Source organism: Sciurus vulgaris (genome assembly GCF_902686455.1).
Source record: "Sciurus vulgaris genome assembly, chromosome: 3".
NCBI lineage: Eukaryota > Metazoa > Chordata > Mammalia > Rodentia > Sciuridae > Sciurus > Sciurus vulgaris.
Window position 1 is genome coordinate 124,788,023 of NC_136463.1, and position 22,357 is coordinate 124,810,379.

General features: G+C 40.8%; 1 protein-coding gene and 1 long non-coding RNA gene across 7 annotated transcripts in view; one reads left to right on the forward strand and one right to left on the reverse strand.

Moving 5' to 3' along the window:
• Window positions 1-22,357, forward strand: part of MYO3B (myosin IIIB) — a 548,027-nt gene that overhangs the window by 367,341 nt on the left and 158,329 nt on the right. For all 5 annotated transcript variants that reach the window (XM_079135472.1, XM_079135470.1, XM_079135469.1 and 2 more), the window contains exons 26-28: window positions 13,764-13,875; window positions 14,828-14,990; window positions 17,885-17,965. In XM_079135472.1, coding sequence (XP_078991598.1) covers window positions 13,764-13,875; window positions 14,828-14,990; window positions 17,885-17,965 — 356 coding nt within the window. The remainder of the gene's footprint in view (window positions 1-13,763; window positions 13,876-14,827; window positions 14,991-17,884; window positions 17,966-22,357) is intronic.
• On the reverse strand, window positions 1,237-11,980 carry LOC306658482. Of its 2 annotated transcripts, none has more exons than XR_013763062.1 (3): window positions 11,406-11,980; window positions 10,479-10,640; window positions 1,237-1,975 (listed from the first exon to the last, which is right to left on the reverse strand). It is a non-coding gene; the product is annotated as an uncharacterized lncRNA (long non-coding RNA). The 2 variants fall into 2 exon arrangements; XR_013763063.1 differs by lacking the exon at window positions 1,237-1,975 and adding an exon at window positions 3,837-5,436.

The window sequence follows — 22,357 nt, forward strand, 5'->3', positions numbered from 1 at the left end:
TGTAGATCTTCTGTGAAGTGTCTGTTCATTTCCTTAGCCCATTTGTTGATTGGGTTATTTGTATTCTTGGTGTAGAGTTTTTTGAGTTCTTCTATAGTTCTGGAGATTAGCGCTCTATCTGAAGTATGAGTGGCAAAGATTTTCTCCCACTCTGTGGGCTCTCTCTTCACATTGCTGATAGTTTCCTTTGCTGAGAAAAAGCTTTTTAGTTTGAATCTGTCCCCAGATATTGATTCTGGCTTTTATTTTTTCTGCCTTGGGAGTCATGTTAAGGAAGTCTGATCCTAAGCTGACACGATGAAGATTTGGACCTACTTTTTCTTCTATAAGGTGCAGGTCTTTGATCTGATTCCGAGGTCCTTGATCCATTTTGAGTTGAGTTTTGTGCAGGGTGAGAGATAGGGGTTTAGTTTCATTCTGCTGCATATGGATTTCCAATTTCCCCAGCACCACTTGTTGAACAGTTTATCTTTTCTCCATTGTATGTTTTTGGCACCTTTGTCTAGTATGAGAAAACTATTTAGCTCACCTACCAGCACATAGCCCCTCACATTCCCTCACAGAGCCCCAAGTTTAATGCCAGCTCATAGGACAGGGTTCAGGGAAACATAAGCCTCACAGAACAACTCAGACACCTCACCTCAAAAAAGTCTGGAATCAGGGCTGGGGTTGTGACTCAGTGGTAGAGCGCTTGCCTGGCATGTGTGAGGCCCTGTGTTCGATTCTCAGCACCAAGTGTAAATAGGTCAATAAAATAAAGGTCCATTGACAACTAAAAAAAAATTTTTTAAAAAAGGCTAAAGTCGAACTTCAGTTTTCAGTGAATTAAAGCTTCTGCTCTTTTCTATGGGAAGTCACCAGTGAATAAGGAATTAGGAAACCAATCCTTGGGTACAAACTGGGACTTTTTTCACCTATAACTTCATGGGTAAGAGTCTCTTGTATCAGACCTTTATGTGCCATTCAGGTAAGCTAGGATATCTGCATCAAGGTGAACAAAACCCTCAGTTCCCTGGAAATGGGCTTCAGTGGTAGTGAGGGGCATGTTAAGAGACAGTACTTAGGGGGAAATGGACAGCGGCAACACTGTGAGGAAATTATGACTGTGCTTGGTGAGTAGCTCTCAGGGACCTTCTGGGGCAGGCTCTGGGATCAGATCTCTGACTGCTGTCCTTGCAGGCTGCCCTTCCTGCCCATCTTTCTTTTTGGTTGCTCTTCCTGCACATCTTTCAGCTGTGTGTGTGTTGATACCTTTTGACTAGTTTATGTATTAGAGTAGTTTATGTATCATGGAGGTTGGACTTTGGATGACTTTTTTTAACAGTTATGTCACCATTGTTCTAATTTCGGTTATTGCAATAAACAAAAAAATTTTATAAGTGCCTTTTATGATGTCATCAAAAGACTCTGAGGGATGGCCTGGTATGACCTTACTGACAGATGACAAGTCTGAGACCAGAGAAGTGAAATAGCTTTCTGAGGTCCCATCTCTAGGAGGTGGTGGTTATCTGTCTCTCCAGGTTACCGTAGACTGAAGAGAGTATCTTTGGGACAGGAAGGGTCCGAAGTGTCCTTGCTGCTGTCACTGAAAGTTTCCCAGCTTACCTCAGGGTTTTGACAATTCAAAATCCAAAACAAATGATTTGAGCCTTTCTCATGGAGCGCACACTGTTGACAGCTGCCTTTCACATATTCAATTATCAGCAAAATCATCTTTGTCGTTGATAGCTCTGCAAATTTAATCAGGAATTTGTAGTGGTGATATGAAAAGTGGATGCAAGAGGTGATATCAATCACACTGTTCTTCAAAGATACTGAGTGGTGGCAGTCACAATAAATTCACACTATCTTTCCTGATTTCTCTTATGTTCTGCATTATGAGCAGCTTCCGAAACTAGCTCAGTCACAGAGAAGAATCTACTTATCCAAAGAAACACAGGGAGAAACTGCCAAACTATGGAGTCAGTCTTTTTTCCTAAAGGAAAAAAAGAGGCAAGATATTGTGAAGGTATTGAACAATATCTATTTGATTGAGAAGACTCACTCAGATCGAATACCCAGGCTACCCTATAAAAACCCATGACTGACCAGGCACAATGACCCATACCTGTAATCCTAGTGACTTCTGAGGCTGAGGCTGGAGAATCACAAGTTTGAGGCCAGCCTGGCTCAAACGTAGCAAGACCCTGTCTCAAAATAAAAAGGGCCAGAGATGTAGCTCAGTGGTAGAGCATCCAGGGGGTCAACCCCCAGTACCCACCCCCCATAAAAAAAAAAATCAAAATCAAAAGCTGAGTTCAAACTCTCTGTACCTTCCTTGGAATTCCTTAAGATAAATTTCAGTAAGGTTAATTTATGTTAGGTGATGATAATAATGAAGCAAAAAAATTAATGAAAATAATAATGATTGAAAAAGGAAGGAAAAGGTGAAGAGGAGAAAGAATATAAGGAAAACTTCCAGCCTGGGGAAGATAAATACCAGGCCTATGGCAGTACTAAACCAGCTGTAGACCTGGCTCCTCAGTCAAGGCCTTTTTCCTTCAGAACCTGGATGTGACCTTGGAATTCCTCCTAATACCATGCTCCATGGTTTCAGGATGATTCAGAAGAAAGATTACTAGCTACTTTTCCTCACGCATTTGTCAAAAAAAGGAAGAGAAGAAGGGAAAGATGGATATTTATTGAGTATCTGCTTATGACAGGCTTTGTATGCTAGGATTTTGCATATATCATTGCAACATTGGTCTTAACCCCCAAATAGATAATATTATTCTGGTTTTACAAATGAAGAAACTGGCTCAAAATCGCAGACAGTATGTAGTGGAGTCAGAAAGTGAAATGAGCTATTGAATTTCAAAGCCCATCCTCAAAATAAATAAGACAGTTGTTGTAGTCAGCTTTTTCACCACTGTGACCAAAAGACCCAATAAGAATAATTTTTAAAATGGAAAAGTTTATTTGGGGCTCATGGTTTCAGAGTTCTCAGTCCATATATGGCTGACTCCATTGCTCTGGGCACAAGGTAAGGCAGAACATCATGGTGGAAGGGTGTGGTAGAACAGGACTTGGCAACAAGGAAGCAGCAAGAGAGCTTAGCTTACCAAGGACAAAATGTGTATCTCTGGTGATCCACCTCCTCCAGCCACACCCTACTGCATACAGTCACCACACAGTTAATCCATTCAAGTGGGTTAATGCCCTGATTAGGTTAAGGGTCTCAAAACCCAATCATTTCACCTCTAAACTTCCTTGCATTGTCTTACACTTGAGCTTTTGAGGGACACCTTGTATCTAAACCATAGCAACAATTGAACTCATCTGCAAAAACAGTTTAAGGAACTCAATCAGAAAGCATGTCCATTGATAACTTTTCTAATTGTAAAATAGAATAAGCAGTTTGAAGTTTAGCTTTTTATTACAAATTTTATTTTATTACAAACTCAGCCCCAATTTCTAATTCCCAGTGTCACTGTGGTTTTCTTTCTTTTTAGAAGGCCTCTTAAGCTTATAAAACAACAGCAGCAACAGAATCATTTATTAAATGCCTATTGTATACAGAATGCTGTAGTGAGTTGTACTATATCAGAAGGAGTTTATTGAAAGCACCCAGAAACTACTCAGGACACGGGAACTCACACAAGAGATTCTATTAAGTGGACAGGCAGAGTGCGCGCATGGTGAGAGCGAGGGAGAGAAAGAGAAAGAAAGAGAAAGAGAGTAAGGGAGAGAGGGAGCAAGAGTGAGGAGGAGAGAGAGTGAAAGCAAGGAGGAGAGAGACAGAGAGAGAGCAAGTGAGAGGAAAGTGAGAACATGCTCACAAGAGAGCGAGGGAGAGAGAAAATGGCAGGAGGGATATTCTTAAGTAGTGGAATTTGGCAGGCTAATCACAATGGACCAATGGCTGGCTAGAAAGTTTGAGGGCTAACAATCTGTGTTGTAACAATCTGGTGTAGGGGAGAGAGAATAATAGCGGCAGCAAAATAGCAGATCTCATGCCAATATTTATAATCTCAGGACTTCTGCAATCTAATTGCACAGATCAATGTGACTTCTTATCCCAAGGCCCAAATTTAGGAGTCTTCCTAAGGGTATAATGAATATAATGGCTTTTTTACTCCCTGGCAGCAGATGGTAGCCAGCTGTTGTCTCTTTACTCAAGGCCAAACATGAAGGGAAAAAATTAAAATAAAAGGGCTTATGGTAAATATAAGAACTTAATAAACTAAATCTGGAATTTTAAATACATGAAGGGAAATGGGCAATTGGGTGTAATTATCAAATTATCTGGGCCAAAATAGCTCTGCTATTTCCATTTTCTACACAAGAGAAAATTATTTATATTGATTGAATTATTCAGATAATTGTCCAGTATTTGGGGTTTCTGAATAGACAGTCTGGGTGGTCATTGATGGAGATTGAGAATCCCTCAATGAATATTTAAAATAGGAAAACAGTTAAGGATTTTTGCCACATGATAGGGGATATTCCTACTTAGATGCAAGTAATATTGATTGAATTATTAAATCCGTGATTCTTTTGGCCAGGATTTGGGCCCATTATAATTAAACCATAATGATTTTTACCTACGGTTTGAAATTAATTTTTAAATATAAAAATAATCTAAGAATACATTTCCTCTAAAAATTTGAAGTATTATGTAAAGGCTATAATTTTTTCTCCACATTCTTAAATTTATTTCTCAGCTTCTGCCCAATCACTGCCCCACTATAAAGTAGCCACTGTTAACTCTTTCAGTAGTTTTACTTTCAGAATACACACACACACACAGAGCTAAAGGAGAGAAAAAAAGCTCTGAGTTTTTCAGCTCAACTTGAATTATATTTTCTGTACCATTTGGCAACTATTTTTTCTATAGAACAATCTGTATTAGATACAAATCCAAGTTGTTCCACAGCATTCACATCTTCCTCTCAACTCCTTCATTGAAATCCATGGTATTTTTTTAGCCATTTCAGTGGACACTGAAATTGTTTCCACTTGTTTGTCAGCAATGTTCAATGACACATCCTAAATAGTAAACATATGTGAGGATTTCTTGAGGGTAGATTCTGAGCAGGTGACCATTTCCAAGGGAAAATGATGAGCTTCAGAGACCCTATAAATCATTTGAGTTTAACAAAGAGAAAAGATGACAGAGAGACAAGGGAACCATTTCTTTCCTTGTGAAGACTGGTCACTTCATTTCCAGGGTTCTGTTTCTCTCAGTGGTTCTCGGGCTTTCTCACCAGAGTCTCCTGGGGGGTTTGTTAAAATGATTCCTGGGCCCAACCCCCACAGGTTCTGATTCAGTGGGGTGGGGGAGGGAGAAAGAGGAGAAAATTTGCATTTTTCCCAAATTTCCAGATGGTGGTGCTGCTGCTGATGGGCAGATAAGGCTGAGAACCAGGATTCTAGGTGGACGTTGAGAAGAATATTCTGTGAAAGAGACCATAGGGGAGCTTCTAAGAGCCTCTAACAGACTATCTAGGGAAATTGTAGGAGTCTTCCAATTTATTGTCCAAATATAAAGCAGTAACTCAGATTTGTTACCATAATAGCATTGCATCAATGACAAACATGAGTTTTAAAATCACGGAAGCAATTCTTTGGGCCCAGGGAGAAGTCAATATAGCATCTCTGTTAGAAGGAATCTCAAAGGGTCACCAGGTCCAATTGCCTAACTAAAATACCTAGAAATCCTTTGGTAACATTCTTAATCTTATCAACTAACTTCCCATTGACTTTATTCCTTGGGCCCCAAGACAGTCATTCCAGGTTTATAGCTATCTGATCACCACATGTCCTCCCTTCCATCCCTGTTCTTTCCTCTGGGCTTTACTGAACAGATCATCTCCCTTCTCCACTTGATGGCAGTCAATTATCATGTTCCCCTAAGCCAGAGGTTCTCAAACTATATTAAACCATCATATGAGCTTATTAAAATACAGATTCCTGAGATCAACCCTGGAAACTCTGATTCTATGTCAAAGGAATCCTGTGTGACTCAGGAATCCTCATCTTCTATGAAACCTCCAGGTGAATCTGATGCAGGTGGTCTGCACATGATTGCTTAAGAGCTCCTTCAGCAATTCTACATACGGCATGACTTGAGTTCTCTTACTGCCCTGGTTGCTTATGCCTGCCAGTCAGAATACCCCAATTTGTTATTCTTCACAGTCCTTACCGCTACCTAAAATGATGTCCTTCATGTTTTTGTTTAGTGTTTGTCTCCCCCACTAGCATATAAACTTCACAAGGGCAGGGAAATTGTTTTGACCATTTACATTTAACATTATTATTCAGATGACTAGGTTTAATCCATTAATTTGCTATCTGTTTTTTATTGGTTTCATCTAACCTTTTCCTCCTTTAAGACTTTTTTGAGGATGTTGTATTTTGTTTATCTTTATTGACCTATATTGACCTTTACTAACATAGCTATAGCACTTTGTTTTGTTTGTTTAGGGGTTGTGCTATGACTTATCGCGCACATCTTTAATTTACCCTAGCCTAGCTTCAACTGATATTACACCACTTCACCTATAGTCTCAGAATCTTAAAATAGTTCACTTCAATTTCTTTTCTCCTGACCTTTATGCTCCTATCATACATTTCATTTCTCTATAAATTATAAACCCCACAATCAACTGCTATTATTTTTGTTCAATCAAGTGTATCTTGAAGATATTTAAATAATTTAAAAAAATTTTGGTTGGTACAATGGTACACCTATAATCTGAGCTACTTGGGAAGCTGAGGCAGGAGGATGGAAAGTTCCAGGCCAGCTGGGGCAACATGGAAAGACCCTGTCTCCAAATAAAAATTAAAAAGGGCTGGGGATGTTGCTCAGGGGTAGTGTACTACTGGGTTCAATCACCAGTACTGCAAAAGAGAAAAAAAAATTAAACCTATTTACTAACCAGTTCCCGGAGGGTATCTTCATTCCTCATGTAAATACCTGTTTCCACTGGTGTTATTTTCCTTCTGTGTGAAAGACTTCCTTTTAGTGTGAGTCTTCTGGTGATAAAATTCAGTTTTTGTATGTCTGCAAGTCTTTATTTTGCCTTTGTTTTTGAAAGGTATTTTCGCTGGGTATAGAATTTACTTGTTTCAGTACTTTAAAGATTTTATTCTATTGTCTTCTCACCTTATTTCTATTGAGAATTCTGCTGGCATATTTATCTTTGTTCCTCTCTATATAACTTGTCCCCACACTCCTTTGGTTGTCTTCAAGGTTTCTTCTTTTCACTATTTTTGTTGTTGTTTGTTTGTTTGTTTGGTACCAGGGATTGAACCCAGAGGTGCTTAACCAATGAGTCACATCTCTAGTCCCTTTTTATATTTTATTTTGAGACAGGATCTTGCTAAGTTGCTTAGGCACTCACTAAGTTGCTGAGACTGGCTTTGAACTTGTGATCCTCCTGTCTCAGCCTCCCAAGTCTCTGGGATTACAGGTGTGCACCACTGCACCCACCTTTTATCACTGGTTTTGAGAAACTTGGTTTAATGCCCTTTGATGTGGTTATCTTTAACGTTTTTGTGGCTGGAACGTCTTGGATCTATTAGTTTATAGTTTTCATCAAATTTGGAAATGTTTTAGTCACTAATTCTTTGAATATTTTTTCTATCCCGCTTTATTCTTCCTCCCCTCTAAGGACTCCAATTACATGTATTAAGGCCACTTGAAATTGCCCCACTGTTCATAATGCTATTTTTATTTTTAAAATTATTTTTCTATTTTATTTTTTATAATTTCTATTGTCATGTCTTCGGGTTCACAAATCTTTGTTTCTGCAATTCCTCATCTGTTGTTGCTTCTATTATATATATTTTTCATCCCAGACATCATGTAATTTTTATTTCTAAAAGTTCTTTTTAGATTTTTTGGTATCTTCTGTATACTTAACTTTTTAAATATTTGGAATCTAGTTAAAATAGTTATTTTAATGTCCTTATCTGTAAATTTTAATACCTGTGTCTCTTCTGGATCCATTTGAGTTGGTTGATTTTTCTGCTCACTATGGGTCACATTTTCTTGTAGATCAGGAATCTTGATTTGATGCCAAATATTGCCAATTTCATCTTTTCTGTATTCCTATAAATATCTATGCTTTATTCTGGGATGCAGTTAAGTTACTTGGAAATAATTTTATCCTTTTTTTTCCCTTGTCTTTAAGATTTGTTAGGTGAAAACAGAGCTATGTTTACCACTAATATTTTCTCATTATTAAAACAAAACCCTCCTGAGTACTTCACGCATTGTCCTATGAATTATGAGGTTAACCAGTCTGGCTGGTGGAAACAGGCACTATTGCCAGCCCTGGGTGAGCATTAGGCACAATTCCCTGTAATCCTCACTAATGGTTCTTTCCTCAGACTTGGGTAGTTCCCTCCAAATCATGTGCCAATCAATACTCTGCTGAATACTTGAGGAAATCCTCCACATATCTCCAGGGTTCGTTCTCTCTCTCTCTCTCTCTCTCTCTCTCCACCCCCCCCGCCTCTCTCTCTCTCTCTCTCTCTCTCTCTCTCTCTCTCTCTCTCTCTCTCTCTCTCTCTCTCTCTCTCTCTCTCCCTCTCTCTCTCTCTCTTTAGTTCTCTCCTGGTATTCTGTCTTACAAATCTAAGTGCCTTGGTTTTTAGCACCAAACACATGGTGGTAGGGTCTGAAGTCCTATCCGTTAAGTTTAAGTTCAGTTCTGCCTACATTGCATCTATAACAGCTCAGATCCAACTCTTATAAGAAAGAAAACAACCTTGCTGATAGTTGATCAGAATCACTCAAAGATTCCAAAATTTCCAGACATTTCTTTTCCTTGGTAATTAAGTTTCCTTTCAGTAGTTATAGAGTCCATCTTGAACACAGTCCAAGGGCACCTTCCCACTGCACTTCTCCATGGCCCCTTCAGTCTCTCAACCTCTACCTAATCTCTAAGGTCCTGTTCCCTCTAGGGGAAAGCTTAGAAGTTCTTGGGAACCTGATATTCTTTGTTCCTTGTTCCATCCTGGAAGGGCAATGTTTGGACATTACAGGTTTTTCCTCACATTCTTATGAGTGGAGCCATGATTAAGACCAAAAAGTCCTCCTCGTGCTGAGATGGAGCAGGTCTCAGAAGGCAACTTCAGTGCATTTAACACAGTCTCTGTTTCTTTCCTCTGTTTCACCAAGAATTTTCTCCATTTGTACTAAATAGCATAAGAAGGAAAAATGAGAAATGAAAATTTCTTTCTCCTCAAAGGAAATAGTCAAATTAAAAAGATTAAATAGGCTTTGAAGTTTGGCCAAGAAATCTACCACCATTGATTTTGTGGGAGATGTCTATATTCCAAGTAATCGCATTTTGTGGGGGCCTCTTTATGAACTGCATAATTAAGTGTAATAGATAAACATGACACTTTAAAAAATGCCTATTCTTTCCAAATTTTCAATTTTTTTTTCATGTAGACAAATTTATAAGTCTTTTTCTGGTGAGAAATAGCATTTAATTTTACCCTTTCATTTATTTGTTTCTTTTCTTTGCATTAAAAATCAAACTTTAGTAGCTGGATTCATGTCAGTTTTTTTAAAAAATTAATAACCTAGAAGTCAGGCAAGTTGAATGATAATTTTAGCACTTATCATTTACTTTCTGTCACTTTGGATAAGTCACTTCATATCACTGAGGGTGATTTTTTTCATCAATTAGAAAGAAGACTTGATGTTCTAGAGATTCTTTGTAGTGATTTAAAAATATGTCCACAAATTCTTTGATACTCTTCCCTTCAAGAGAGAGAATTTAAATTCTCTCTCACTGAGTGTGAACTGGACTTAGTGACTTACATGTGGTCACTAAGCATATGGAAGAACCAGGGGTATGTTATTTCTAAGCCTAGTTCATAAAAGGCATTTCAGACTTTTTGGGCTCCCTCTCTCTCACATGGATCCTCTGATCTGAGGAAAGCCATATTCACATTACAGAGAGGCCCATGTGGTAAGGAACTGAGGCCTCCTACCAACAGCCAGTGAGGAACCTCATGAGGTCTCCTAACAACAAGCACAGAAGTGAATCCTCCAGGAAATGAATGCTCAAGTGCCAGTCAAACCTTCAGATGACTGCAACCCTATGCAATATCTTGACTAAAATCTCATGAGAGATCCTGAGACAAAATTACCCAGATAAGCTACTGCTGAGTTCTGGACACTCAGAAACTATGAGATCGTTTTTTTAAATAACATATATATATATATATATATATGCATTAAATTTGAGGTAATCTGTTATATAGTCATAGAAAACTAATATATTCTTGAACCTTACCAATCCTTCCAGTTTATAGTTCCATAATTTAAAAAAAGAGGACACATTGTTTATATTTCACCTATTGCTTTGCCTATTATATTTTAAAACTTTTCATTGAATAGCTTGCATTTCAAATAACAAAACATTTTAGAAATAGCAACATTTTTGAATAGCAATATTTTTCAACAGAATCATTACTATTTTGATTGCTTATATGTTTTAATAAAATGAGATTTCCATAGGGTTCTGAAGCAGGAAAGACTCTTAGGTCCTTAGAGGGCCATCCAAAGGAATGTGGAGCTCTTGACATTGTCTGCTATGTGCTATGTTAAGAGCATTTTCTAAAATTGATATCTATATCTTGTCCCAGATATTTATAATCTTGAGCCCCACATCCATCACCTTAAAAAAAAAAAAAAAGAATTAAGAACCACTTATCTGGTTCAGGAACACAGGTGAGTGACTTGCTCATAGAAGAGACAGAGATTGTCTAACTCTTAACTCATTGCTCAGACTCCAGCCTTGAGATCAATTCTACCTACAAGAGCCATTTTAGGGACAAACTAGTTTTTATCAATGCTGTCATATGTCAAGACCCTTGAAATAAACATATACACTTACTGTTTTTGATATTGCCTACTTTCTGCTTTTTTAACTCCTCAACTGCCTCAGGAAGAAGGTAGAATGATTCTCCCCTAAAAGATTCTTCCTGGTAGACCTCATAGGTTGGTTCCTTTAGTGTAACCTTGTCCTTGAAGCCCTCAGAAATTCAAAGTGCTGCTTCACCATAGTACCTGCTGGAATCTGAACTTACTCCACGAAGAAACACATTATGCTTCTTTAGCGTGATTACTATAGACAAATCTGTTGTCTGTGTCCACATTGGTTTTTGAAACTTCACCTCTTTGAGTGCCATTACCCATGTCTTTCTGAACTAAGTCAGATATAAATATCTTATCATCTCATCATAATAAATTAAAAGATTTGGTTTCAAGGACTGAAAAATCAGTGAAATCCTAATATTTATGTTAGTTCAGGACACATACTCCCTGTTTAAAAATTAGCAGTTGCTAAGAAACATTAACAGATGTCTGAAAACTAAGTATAAATCCTTGGTTGGAGAACTGGAACTTACCTTGCACTCCTCTTGTATTTTTCACAATTCTGGTTATTCATTAGGTTCTCTTTAAATATCTCATCACCAATGGCACTGAGCACTCACCATGAGTGAGTCTGGGCTGCTGGAAGCCGAGGGAGCTCATGTGACAAGTGACCAGGCAGGAAAGTGCGGGAAATCCCAGTTTTACCACAGACTGTTAGAGCTTAAGCTCTTTGTACATCAGCTATCCCATGACCTTATTTATACCTTCCAACCATCCCACCAGCTCCATGAACACCAGGAGAGTCTTTTTGCTGTGACCAAAGACAAGTCAGAGAAGCCATGACGAAGCTACAGTCCTGGAGAGAGTCAGGCTGAAGAATCTGTGCTGAAGCCATGAGTTGCCGAGATAGGCTCCTCCCACTGAGCTCTGGAGGACATCTGCTGTTGACAAAATCCTGGGCCAAAGGATCCACCATCCTTTGGCCCCAGCCACCATCCAGGGTCTGGGGACACTGTCCTGCCTTCCAAAGGGTGGGGACCTAGACTTGGAGCCTTGGAAACAGTCCCAGGATCTCTGAATGCAGACGTATCCAGCAAATCCAGCTTTATATCCTAGCTGTAGCCCCCAAAATAAAATTGACTCAAGTACTGATCCGGTATATCGATGTTTCCATCACAGAAAGATACGGATACATTTGGCAGGAGGAAGGAACATGTTTCATATTTTGGCGATTTTTTTACAAAAGTAAAAACAATTGTATATTTAAAAGCAATTTCCAACTAGCAGATTAACCTTGTCTGATGAAGGAGAAAAAAAAAATCCTTGACAAGGAAATAAAGTTTAAGGTTCCAGGAGGTTGAGTTTAATTATAGATGGCAGCAAAGAGCAGGAAAAAGATCCTTAAAAGTTTTCTGAGGAAAAACTAAAGTCAGATTTTCTAAAAGGATAGTATATACAACAAATTATTTATTTTTAAAAACAGGGAGACCGAAGAAGAAAGAAGAGGCTGAGATGGAGCTTAGTAGTGGAGTACGTGCTTAGCATGTGCACGGATCTGCGTTCAGTCCTCAGCACCAGCGCACCCCTCACCCCACCGAGAGGGAGGGAGGGAGCGAGAGGGAGAGAGAGAGAGGGAGAGAGAGAGAGGGAGGGAGAGGGAGGGAGAGGGAGAGAGAGAGAGAGGGAGGGAGGGAGAGGGAGGGAGAGAGAGAGAGAGAGAGAGAGAGGAAGAGGGAAGAGTGAGGAGAAAAAGTCTTTTGGTAGTGATGGCGTTCAGGACATACCAGCCCAAAGCATGGCACCTTGTCATCTGAGAAAACTGTGGAGACAAGAAGATGGCTCTGACCTGGTCCTGCCCTTCTGCCCTGAGGCAGGTCACAAAACCTAGAGGGCATTTTCTGACTTTCCCTGAAACAAGCCATAGACCCTCATGTGAGAGAGGTCTTCCCTATGCCCAGAAAAAAGGAATGCCCTCATCTCTTAAAGACACTGGGAACTACAGAAGAATCTCAAGAACAGAGGCCTTGCTGAGCCCCCACCCCCAGTTTACTTCCATTCTTCCACAACTTTTTGTCCAATCCTATTTCTCCACAGTATCCACGTCTTCATCAAACCTGCAAAAATACACCAGAATAACTGTTTCTGGGGGTCTTCATGTTCTTATGAAGGAAGGCTTCTTTGTCACATAAAACTTACTTTAAATAAATTCGGATTCTTTCCTCTTGTTAATCTGTCTTTTGTTATGGGGACCTCAGCTGTGAACCTGGGATGAGCCAGGAAAAGATCTTTTTCCTCCTCTACACTGGTGTTCTTTGAATCTACCCAGAAACCCTTTCATCTGAAAGTTTAGAAGTTCACTCAAATGATGTCATTTAAGAAAACAAATGTGGTTTTGGTGACTGCATCAAGAAAACATGCCTACTTTAGTCCTCGATTAAGGCATGCAGCTCTGCAGAGAATCCGTAGTGTCAGGCTATGATCACTTGCTAGCTACAGATCACTTGAGATGAGACTTTTCAAAGCAGAGTCAGAATATATACGATGGGATTTAAATTGTTTTTATAAATAGTAATACTAACATTTAAAATTATGACTAAAAGTCAGCTTTCTTAAATGATCAGGTAACTTGATTTTGCTTGCAAAACACATGAGGTATACATTGAATGTGAATTAAGGCAACATTAAAAGGAAAATCCATATCCCAGAAAATATGAGTCAAGTTAGTAAGAATAAATAGCACATCTTTCACTACCTACCATGCTATTTTTGTGCTTGAGAAATATTTACTATTAAAAAACACGGCTCGCCGGTGAGTCCAGAGCAATTCTACTATACTAAAATAATGACTAAACATACTTAATTTTCCTCTTTTATTCAATAGGTATTATTACTTGGCATTCAGAGCACATCAAACGCCTCCTGCTAGTAAAGAGAGCTGTGCTGCTATCTTGGAAAAGTCCAGATTGGATCACTGGGTACTGGGGAAAACAAAGGTAGTCCTTTCTTTATTGTTCACGTCGTCACCTGTGATGCTTTCCCGTATGCCTTTGCCTCTCCTTGCTGGTATCTCTGTCAAGAATAGCTTTGTAAGTGGTATAGCTTAGCAGGCAAACCCTAACCTAAAAAGGATATTTGCTGGTCTTGAGTCAGGAGCCCAGGGACCCTAGAGGCCAGAGGAGGAAAGTTGCCTCCTGTTCTGCATGTAACTTGAGAGTCAATTAGCATTTCTAGAATGAGATCTTTGAGCTCACTTTCAAATGTCCCTTTTTCAAGACTTGGTATTCTAGCACACATGTAAATATACAAATCATATGAATGGCAGTGATGAGTTTCCTTTAGAGTTCTGGTCGTTTTTCATTAGACTCATGTTGTGTTATTTATTGCATACCCTGTTTATTAGTTTCATCGTGTGTAGCTTTTCATTCAGAGGAACATCACGTCCTTGCAGGATACCAGGATTTTATGGCCCATCCTGAATTGCCCCACAAAGCCAGTTTTAGCCTGAGAGCTCATAGCAGCACCGTGCTTCTCAGCAGAAATTAGATCACAGTGGGTCATCCAGGTCCCTCTCCCTCTGACTTCCTCCATTGGCCACTAGTCTGTCCTGTCAGTGGCACCTCCATCAGAGGTTGTGAGGGATGAGGAGAGCAGAGGTCAGGCTGTGAAAGTGGAACTTCTGGCTGACCCAGGGCAGCCTGGTGAGCATCTGGGACCACTGACACCCTATAACCTCGTCATGTGTTTACATAAAGAACCAAGGCTTGGCTCAGCTTTAGAAGGGGATTTGTATTTGCCCTCAGGAAGTCAATGACATGAGCATATGTCAAATCACTGTAAACTTTAATTAGATAATGACTGTAATATTTACCTTAAGAATATACTGGGGTACAGTGGATTTCTGTTGGAAAGCCCATATGTAACACTAAAACTAATGTATCCTTTCAGGTTTTTCTCAAATATTACCATGTCGAGCAATTAAATCTGCTACTGCGAGAAGTCATAGGCAGAGTGGTTGTCCTACAGGCATATACCAAGGGGTGGCTTGGAGCCAGGAGATACAAGAGAGTCAGAGAAAAGAGAGAGAAGGGTGCCATCACCATCCAGTCAGGTAAATGACCCCGTTTTCATACACTCTTCTGAGTCCTGACATTCCATTAGTGCTGGGGCTTACTACCTGTACTGAGTGATGGGGACATAGCCAGGAGAAAAACGCCATGGTCCCTGACCTTGCAGAGGAGCACACAAGTCATTGCAACAAACTCTGTTGAGTGACAAGACAGAGGCAGTTTGAGGGAGCCAATGGTGTAACATCCCAACCACACCAACACATGCCCCATCTCCCAGAATGACTAGCAGGACGTACACTCGGGGCCATGCATTAGCATCACACCATTCCAGCAGGCTTTGCTAGCCCACCTGGAATGTGGGGACAAATGGTTGGGCTCTCTTCTGCCAAGCCCTACCCTGTGGGTGCCTCTCTGCACATGGAGGAGTCATGGGGGCTAGCAACAGCAGCTGAGCTTCTGTGCCTTGGACAAGCAGTTATAAAAGCACCAGATCTTTTTGTTTTGTTTTTGTTTTTTAAAATTTGTTCTTCATAGATATATATGACAGTAGAATGTCTTTTGACATATTATACATACATGGAGTGTAACTCATCCTAATTAGGATCCCATTCTTGTGGTTATACATGATGTGGAGTTTCCCTGAGGCTGTGTTCATATATGAACATAGAAAAGTTATGTCAGGTTCCTTCTACTGTCTTTCCTATTCCCATCCCTCCTTCCTTCCCTTCTTTCCCATTTGTCTAATCCAATGAACTTCTAAACTGCCCCTCGCAACCCTCCCTTGATATCAGTTAGCATCCATCAGATAGAACATGCAGCCTTTGGTTTTTTGGACTGGCTTATTTCACTTAGCATGATATTCTCCAGTTCCAACCATTGACCAGCAAATGCCATATTCATTCTTCTTTATGGCTGAGCAATATTTCATTGTGTATCTATACCATATTTTCTTTGTCCATTCATTTGTTGTAGGGTACCTAAGTTGGTTCCATAACTTGGTTATTGTGAATTGAACTGCTATAAACATTGATACGGCTGTATCACTGTAGTATGGTGATTTTAAGTCCTTTGGGTGTAAACCAAGGAGTGCTATAACTGGGTCAAACGGTGGTTCCATTCCAAGTTTTCTAAGGAATCTCCTTACTGCTTTCCATCGCAGTTGCAATCGCAGCAATGTATAAGTGAAACTTTTCCCCCTACATCCTCACTAACATTTATTGTTACTTGTATTCTTGATAATTGCCATTCTGATTGGAGTGAGAGGAAATCTCAGTGTAGTTTTAATTTGCATTTCTCTAATTGCTGAAAATATTGAATACTTCTTCATAAATTTTATGACCATTTGTATTTTTTTCTTCTGTGAAGTGCCTGCTCTGTTCCTTTGCCTATTTATTGATTGGGTTATTTGGGTTTTTATGGTGTTAAGTTTTTTGAGTTCTTAGCTGGGCGTGATGGTGCACGCCTGTAATCCCAGCAGCTCAGGAGGCTGAGGCAGGAGGATTGAGAATTCAAAGCCAGTTTCAGCAATAGCGAAATGCTAAGCAACTCAGTGAGACCTGTCTCTAAATAAAACAAAAAATAGGGCTAGGGATGTGGCTCAGTGCCCCTGAGTTCAATCCCCAGTCCCCCCCGCAAAAAAAAAAAAAAAGGTTTATGAGTTCTTTATCTATCCTAAAGATTAATGCTCTCTCTGAGGTGCAGATGGTAAAGATTTTCTCCCATTCTGTAAGTTGTCTGTTCACATTCTTGATTGCTCCCCTTTCTGTGAAGAAGCCTTTTAGTTTGATACCATCCCATTTGTTGATTCTTGATTTTACTTCGTACATTTTAGGAGTCTTATGGAGGAATTCATTCCTGAGGCAACACGGTGGAGAGTAAGGCCTTTTCCTTCTAGTAGGTGCAGGCCCATCATCTGATGCCTAGGTCCTTGATCCACTTTTAGTTGAGTTTTGTGCAGGATGAGAGAGATGGGGATTCAACTTCATTCCACTACTCACGGATTTCCAGCTTTCCCAGCATTATTTGTTGAAGAAGCTGTCTTTTCTCCATTACATGTTTGTTTATGGTACCTTGATCTAGCATGAGATAACTATACACATGGGTTTGTCTCTGTGGCTTCTGTTCCATTGGTCTTCGTGTCTGTTTTTGAAAGCACCAGATCTTGGCCATGGTGGATGACCTCCTTCATGTTCTCAGGACCCAGAACCACAGTGTGCTTGAAGAATTGCAATGCTCAGGCCGAGGTGGGGTTGCAAAGAAGAGAGCCGCTCCCGTGGCTGCTGGGTGGCTTCTTGCTTCAGTCTGTATCTAAAGGACTCACCCCAGCTCCTTCCTCTGTCCTGTCCAGCTGTCTTCCTTGCCTTGCTTCCCCTCCCATGGCTGCTTCCCCTCCCTGCGCATCCTTCTTGCAGAGTGCTCCTTGTTACTTCCCTTGACTCCCCTCTTTTATCTTTCTCTCTTTCATGTTTATATCTTTCTCCTAAATACAAAATATTAAAAGGACGAGGCTATTTCAGTTCTTCCACCATCCCTCCAGCCCCTGTTCCCCTCATCCCACCCCGTAACTCCAAGTCCTGAAGACAGGTTTCCTCCATGATTTGGAATGAGAGGGAACCACCTCACCTGGGGTAACTGACCCAAGGGATTCATAAGTAGAATTCAGCATGCTCTGGAAACTTGCTGCTTAAACAAAACAAAACAACAAAACAAAACAAAAAATGCCTCCTCAGAAGCATCTGGGAAGCCAAGTTGCCAGCAAAGAGAGGCCCCACTTCCCCACCAGAGCTCATGTAGCTCTGCTTATTTTGTTCAGTGAGAAAGCAAAAGGGAGGAGGAGAGGCATAATAGATTGGGGGGAGCGGGGAACAGCTTCTATCAATTCTCTGGCACGTTCTTAAATTAATGTCATTCCTAGCACATGGTTTTATATTTTTAGCCTGGAGAGGATATGAAGCTCGAAGCAAATTTAAGAAAATAAGCAACAGAAGGAGTGAGTCTGCTGTTCATATTCAAGCAGGTAATTAAAACATCATTTTCACAGTGTCCACTTGAAAATATTCTGTGATTACATTCAAATGAGTGTAGAAAGCTGGAAAGCTAATAATAGGAGCCCTGGTGTGAACAAACGGTTCCAGTGGGGGGTCCTCACATTTATTCCTTCACCTCCCCCGCCATGTCACAGTGAGCATTTGCAGTTGCCAGGCTTGACTAAGCAGGTTTTGATAGTCCTGCTTTTATAAAGGAGGAAACTGAGGCACAGAGAGGTGAAGTTACTTGTCCATGACCTCATAGCTTGTCAGTGCCATCTGAACCCAGGCATACTACCAGCTGGATAAATCTCTTTCCCTCTTGGAGTGACAAGTCCCTCATCTGTGCAACCACAGCACTAGTTTAGAATGTCTCTGATTATTCACAAGACCTGTCTGTCTCTCAGCATTGCAGAAGAGGAATTTCACTCAGCAACTTCCCAGTCACTAAAGTTTCCTGTATGTGACTAGCTGGGACCTCTGGGTCCCACGGGTGAGCACATGGTGGCTCTTACAGCTCAGCTGGCCCTTGGCAGCCTAAGAACCATGTGCTCTGGTTACTGGCTCATCTACCCGCTCCCTGGATCTCAGGTCACTCTGCTGTTCTGCAAATGGTATGTCCGCTCTGGTTGTCGGGCCAAGCCCCCATCCTCATTTGAAGCTGTATATTCCTAATTGAGGATCAGAAGAAACAAGCCCCTGTGTGTGCCAGGAGCTTCAGGAACACAAGAAACTGGAGACAGAATGAGAGAGTCCCAGTGAACTGAGGAATGGGGAGTAAAATAGGGTTTCAGAAAATACCAAGCTGGAAGCAAATTCTTCAGTGAGACAGCTGCAACCTTTCAAGCAGGTCCCTACACAGAACTCAGCTCCCAGGATACTTCTCAGAACTGTCTTAGACCCCAGTGGAGGCCTGAAATCTTCATTCAGAACTAATATATTTTGGAAGCCATTTAAATGCAAATGTGTCACTTTTAATACCATCTCCTACAATTCTAAGCTCTAGGACTTCAAAGTCTCAGGAAGAGAACAATTCACCTTGTAGCTTTTCTCTGCTTCCCTAACAGGCATCACAGAACACACAGACACACACACACACACACACAGACACACACACACGCAGTCTCCCATCAAAAGAGGACACCAGGCTGGTTTCTGATCTTGTGCTTTGGCCCAAATCCCAGCACATTTAAAATATAAACTTGGAGCTTGTACATTGTAGACCCCGAGTCCAGTATATAAAAATCATAAATTCAGTTTTCCTTCTCTGAAAATCCTCTTGAGACGCTCCCTCCTTTGCACTGCGTGATGCCAAGTGAACACTGCCTCACCAGTGTAGACAGTGACCTTCACATTTGCTCAGTGAATCACTAGCAGGGCGGGTACTTTATGGAACTGGACAGGATGTGTTTTTTTAAAGTGCCTTTTTTTTTTTTTTTTTTTTTTGTTCCCTGGAGCTTTGCAAGCACCCCTCTTCCTTAGCCTCAAAGCCAGTGTTCCCAACTATTAAGTGGTGTGGGGACGTATATTAACCAACTCCACAGGAGCTTAGACAGGCATGAAGGTGGCTCCAAGGCCACCACTGCCCTTGGTGGCAGCGAGAGGGAAGGCAAACAATTCTCTGCTCTTCAGCCAATACCACAACAGGACTGGTGTGCTGGTTTTGCATTGGTGGTAGGGTTCCAGAAATAAGGTGGCAGCATTTGCAATTTCAAAGGCAGAGTATTTGCCTTGAGAATGTTTTCTGTAAGCTTAGATTCGAAGGCCTTGTTATATTTACCTGAAAAGCAAAGCAACACATCTGGACTTCTCCATTTGGGGTCAGGATTTCCCAAAGCATGATCCTCTCATTACAAGCTCCTCTGGTTGCCACTAGGACATTTCCAAGTGGAACGAGACCCAGATACAGCAGTCGCCTCAATTTTGAAACCTACAGGGAAAACTCAGGAATGTCTCAGCACAGCCGTGTCTCGTAGTTTTCTAAAATTAATCTCTAATTGATTATTTTTTTCAACAATTACTATTCCATTTGGAATTTAAATTCTGTGAAATGTATTTGTTGGTATTTCTAGTTCTGAATCATAGTCATTTTTTTAGAAAGGGTGTCACTAAGATATGTTATTATTTTTTTTTTTTAAAGAGCAGCCCTTGAAATTTAGGAAGCATTTGGCCTACATGTTGCTGCAGAGCAGTGCATATTGAAATTTGTTTTCCTTTCATCTCCTTCCCAATAAAGCAGCCGCGTGGCTGATCCCTTCAGCTTCCTCAGAACTTCCTCTCAGAATTCCCGATCTATTACTACACATTCACATACCAGCAACAAGCTGCCTTTTCATGCTGTCAACCTTTTTCATCTGAAATGTAAATTAATTCTTTCTGGTATGCCTTGACAGAGATCAAAGTCGGTATTAACCTTCCCGGGCTTTCTCCCTGTGAGGACTGGGCAGCCACTGGTAGGAGCCAATGTCTCCACGATGGGGTCCTCCTCCAGGCAGCCCTCAGAGGAGAAACCACTGTTTCAAAGGCTCAGGGTTCTTTTGTAAGTGGCTTCAGTGCTTTAAATTGGAGGTAAAATGATCCCCCTGGCTGATTCTTGAGAGATGAGCCTGCTCTGTTTCATTGTGGGCCCTTCCCTTGGATTCCCAGGCTTAGGTTAAGTGGCTCTGAGGCAAGTAAGTGATCTTGGTGTGATGGAGGGAGGGACCAGCCTCAGACTAGAAGCCTCTCCCCTAGCTCAGTGGGTCACTTCTTGCCTATCAGTCTTTGAGGTAGGCCCTATTTGCATTTTCAAAATAAACAGATGCCTTTTAAATACATGAGCTGGTGGTCTGGAGATCTCTGTGGGCCTAAACAGTTCACCAGCCAGTGATCAAATGCTGGAAGAGAAAACAAATGGGAAAAACACCCTAGGTACATGAGGATACATTTCCTGTGTGTCTAACTGTGCAGGCAGTAAAGGGCCTTTATGAGCTGTGGGGAGACCGAGGATGAGGGAGTGTGGGCTCCTGTGCCAACGGATTGATTGCTAGTTTCCTTTTGGGGCTGGGGGAAACAACTTTGAATGTCACCTTGGCAAAAGTGGCAATTTTTTTTTTTTAATTGGTTAAGTTTGGTGATACTCTCTTGTCATAGGAAAGTGCATTCCTTTAAATGCCAAAGAATTAAAAACATGTTCATTTTTAAACTGGAAAATAGATGGATTATTCTAAGTGAAAATTAAGTTGTATTTATTCCATTACTAATCTATGATTTTTTTTAAATTAGCTATTAGGTTTCACAAAGTGAATTTAACTATAATCATTCAACTAAAAAAGTGCATATTCCTCAGTGAATACTATCAGCACAAACCACAGGAAATTTCTATATTGTCTCATTCTTTGGTATTTTTTAATGGCACTAACTTACAATTGCCCTCTAATTCAGGATCTGTTTTTTAAAGAGCAAAGTGGTGAGCGAATGTCCTCTGAGTAGGTGATCAGGATCTGTTTTTTAAAGAGCAAAGTGGTGAGCGAATGTCCTCTGAGTAGGTGATCGTGGAGGGCTGGGAACAGACTTTCAGAGTGTCTCCCAGGAGGAGCTGGCTCGTCCAGTCCCACACTCCCCTCTTACACACACACACACACACACACACAGAAGAGCCCATTAGTTTACAGCATCTTTCATCTCCTTGCTTCTGTGGAAACTGTTCTTTCTCACTGTTCTGGGATCAGCTCCCTGCACACTCGCCTCCTGGGCCCTGCCCACAATACGGACAGAAGACAACAATAGGCCAACATCAATGGCATTTCTCCTCTGAAGCCCTCTCGGGGAGTGCTTTTCTGGGTGTGAGCAGTGACACCGCAGAGGCCAAGGGGGCGCCTTGAGTCTGTGGACAGGCATTTTAAATGGCCTGTGGTTGGAACACTGAGCATATCCTGTGACTCCTGCAGAAAGGAGTCGCTCTAAATGCTGCTTCCAGGAGGGAGAGCAAACGCCACATCCAGATGGCCTGACTTGGTCACATAACAACCAACTCTCGTTTTGGTTTTTATAACTATCTTAATGTTTAAACTCTCGCAGGGTAGCTAGCCTTGTCTAACTTAAAGTTAGCTTGTTTCCTTCAGCATTTCTGGTGGACTGGCAATAACTAGGAGGGTGCAGCAATTTCCTAGAACCAAATTTCTGCAAGTATCTGTAGGTGTGTGTTGCATGACTTCATTTTAATTTGGTTATTTCTTTCATTCATTCATTGCTTCATTTAAGCACATGCCTTATGCTGGGACATTTGTGGTAAACAATAGGATTTGTTTTGGAGCTTCAGATTCTCTAACTCCAACATAGAGAACTCTAAAATATGCTCTCCCTCAAGGGACCCTGTTTGAATAAATGAAAAATCTCTATTA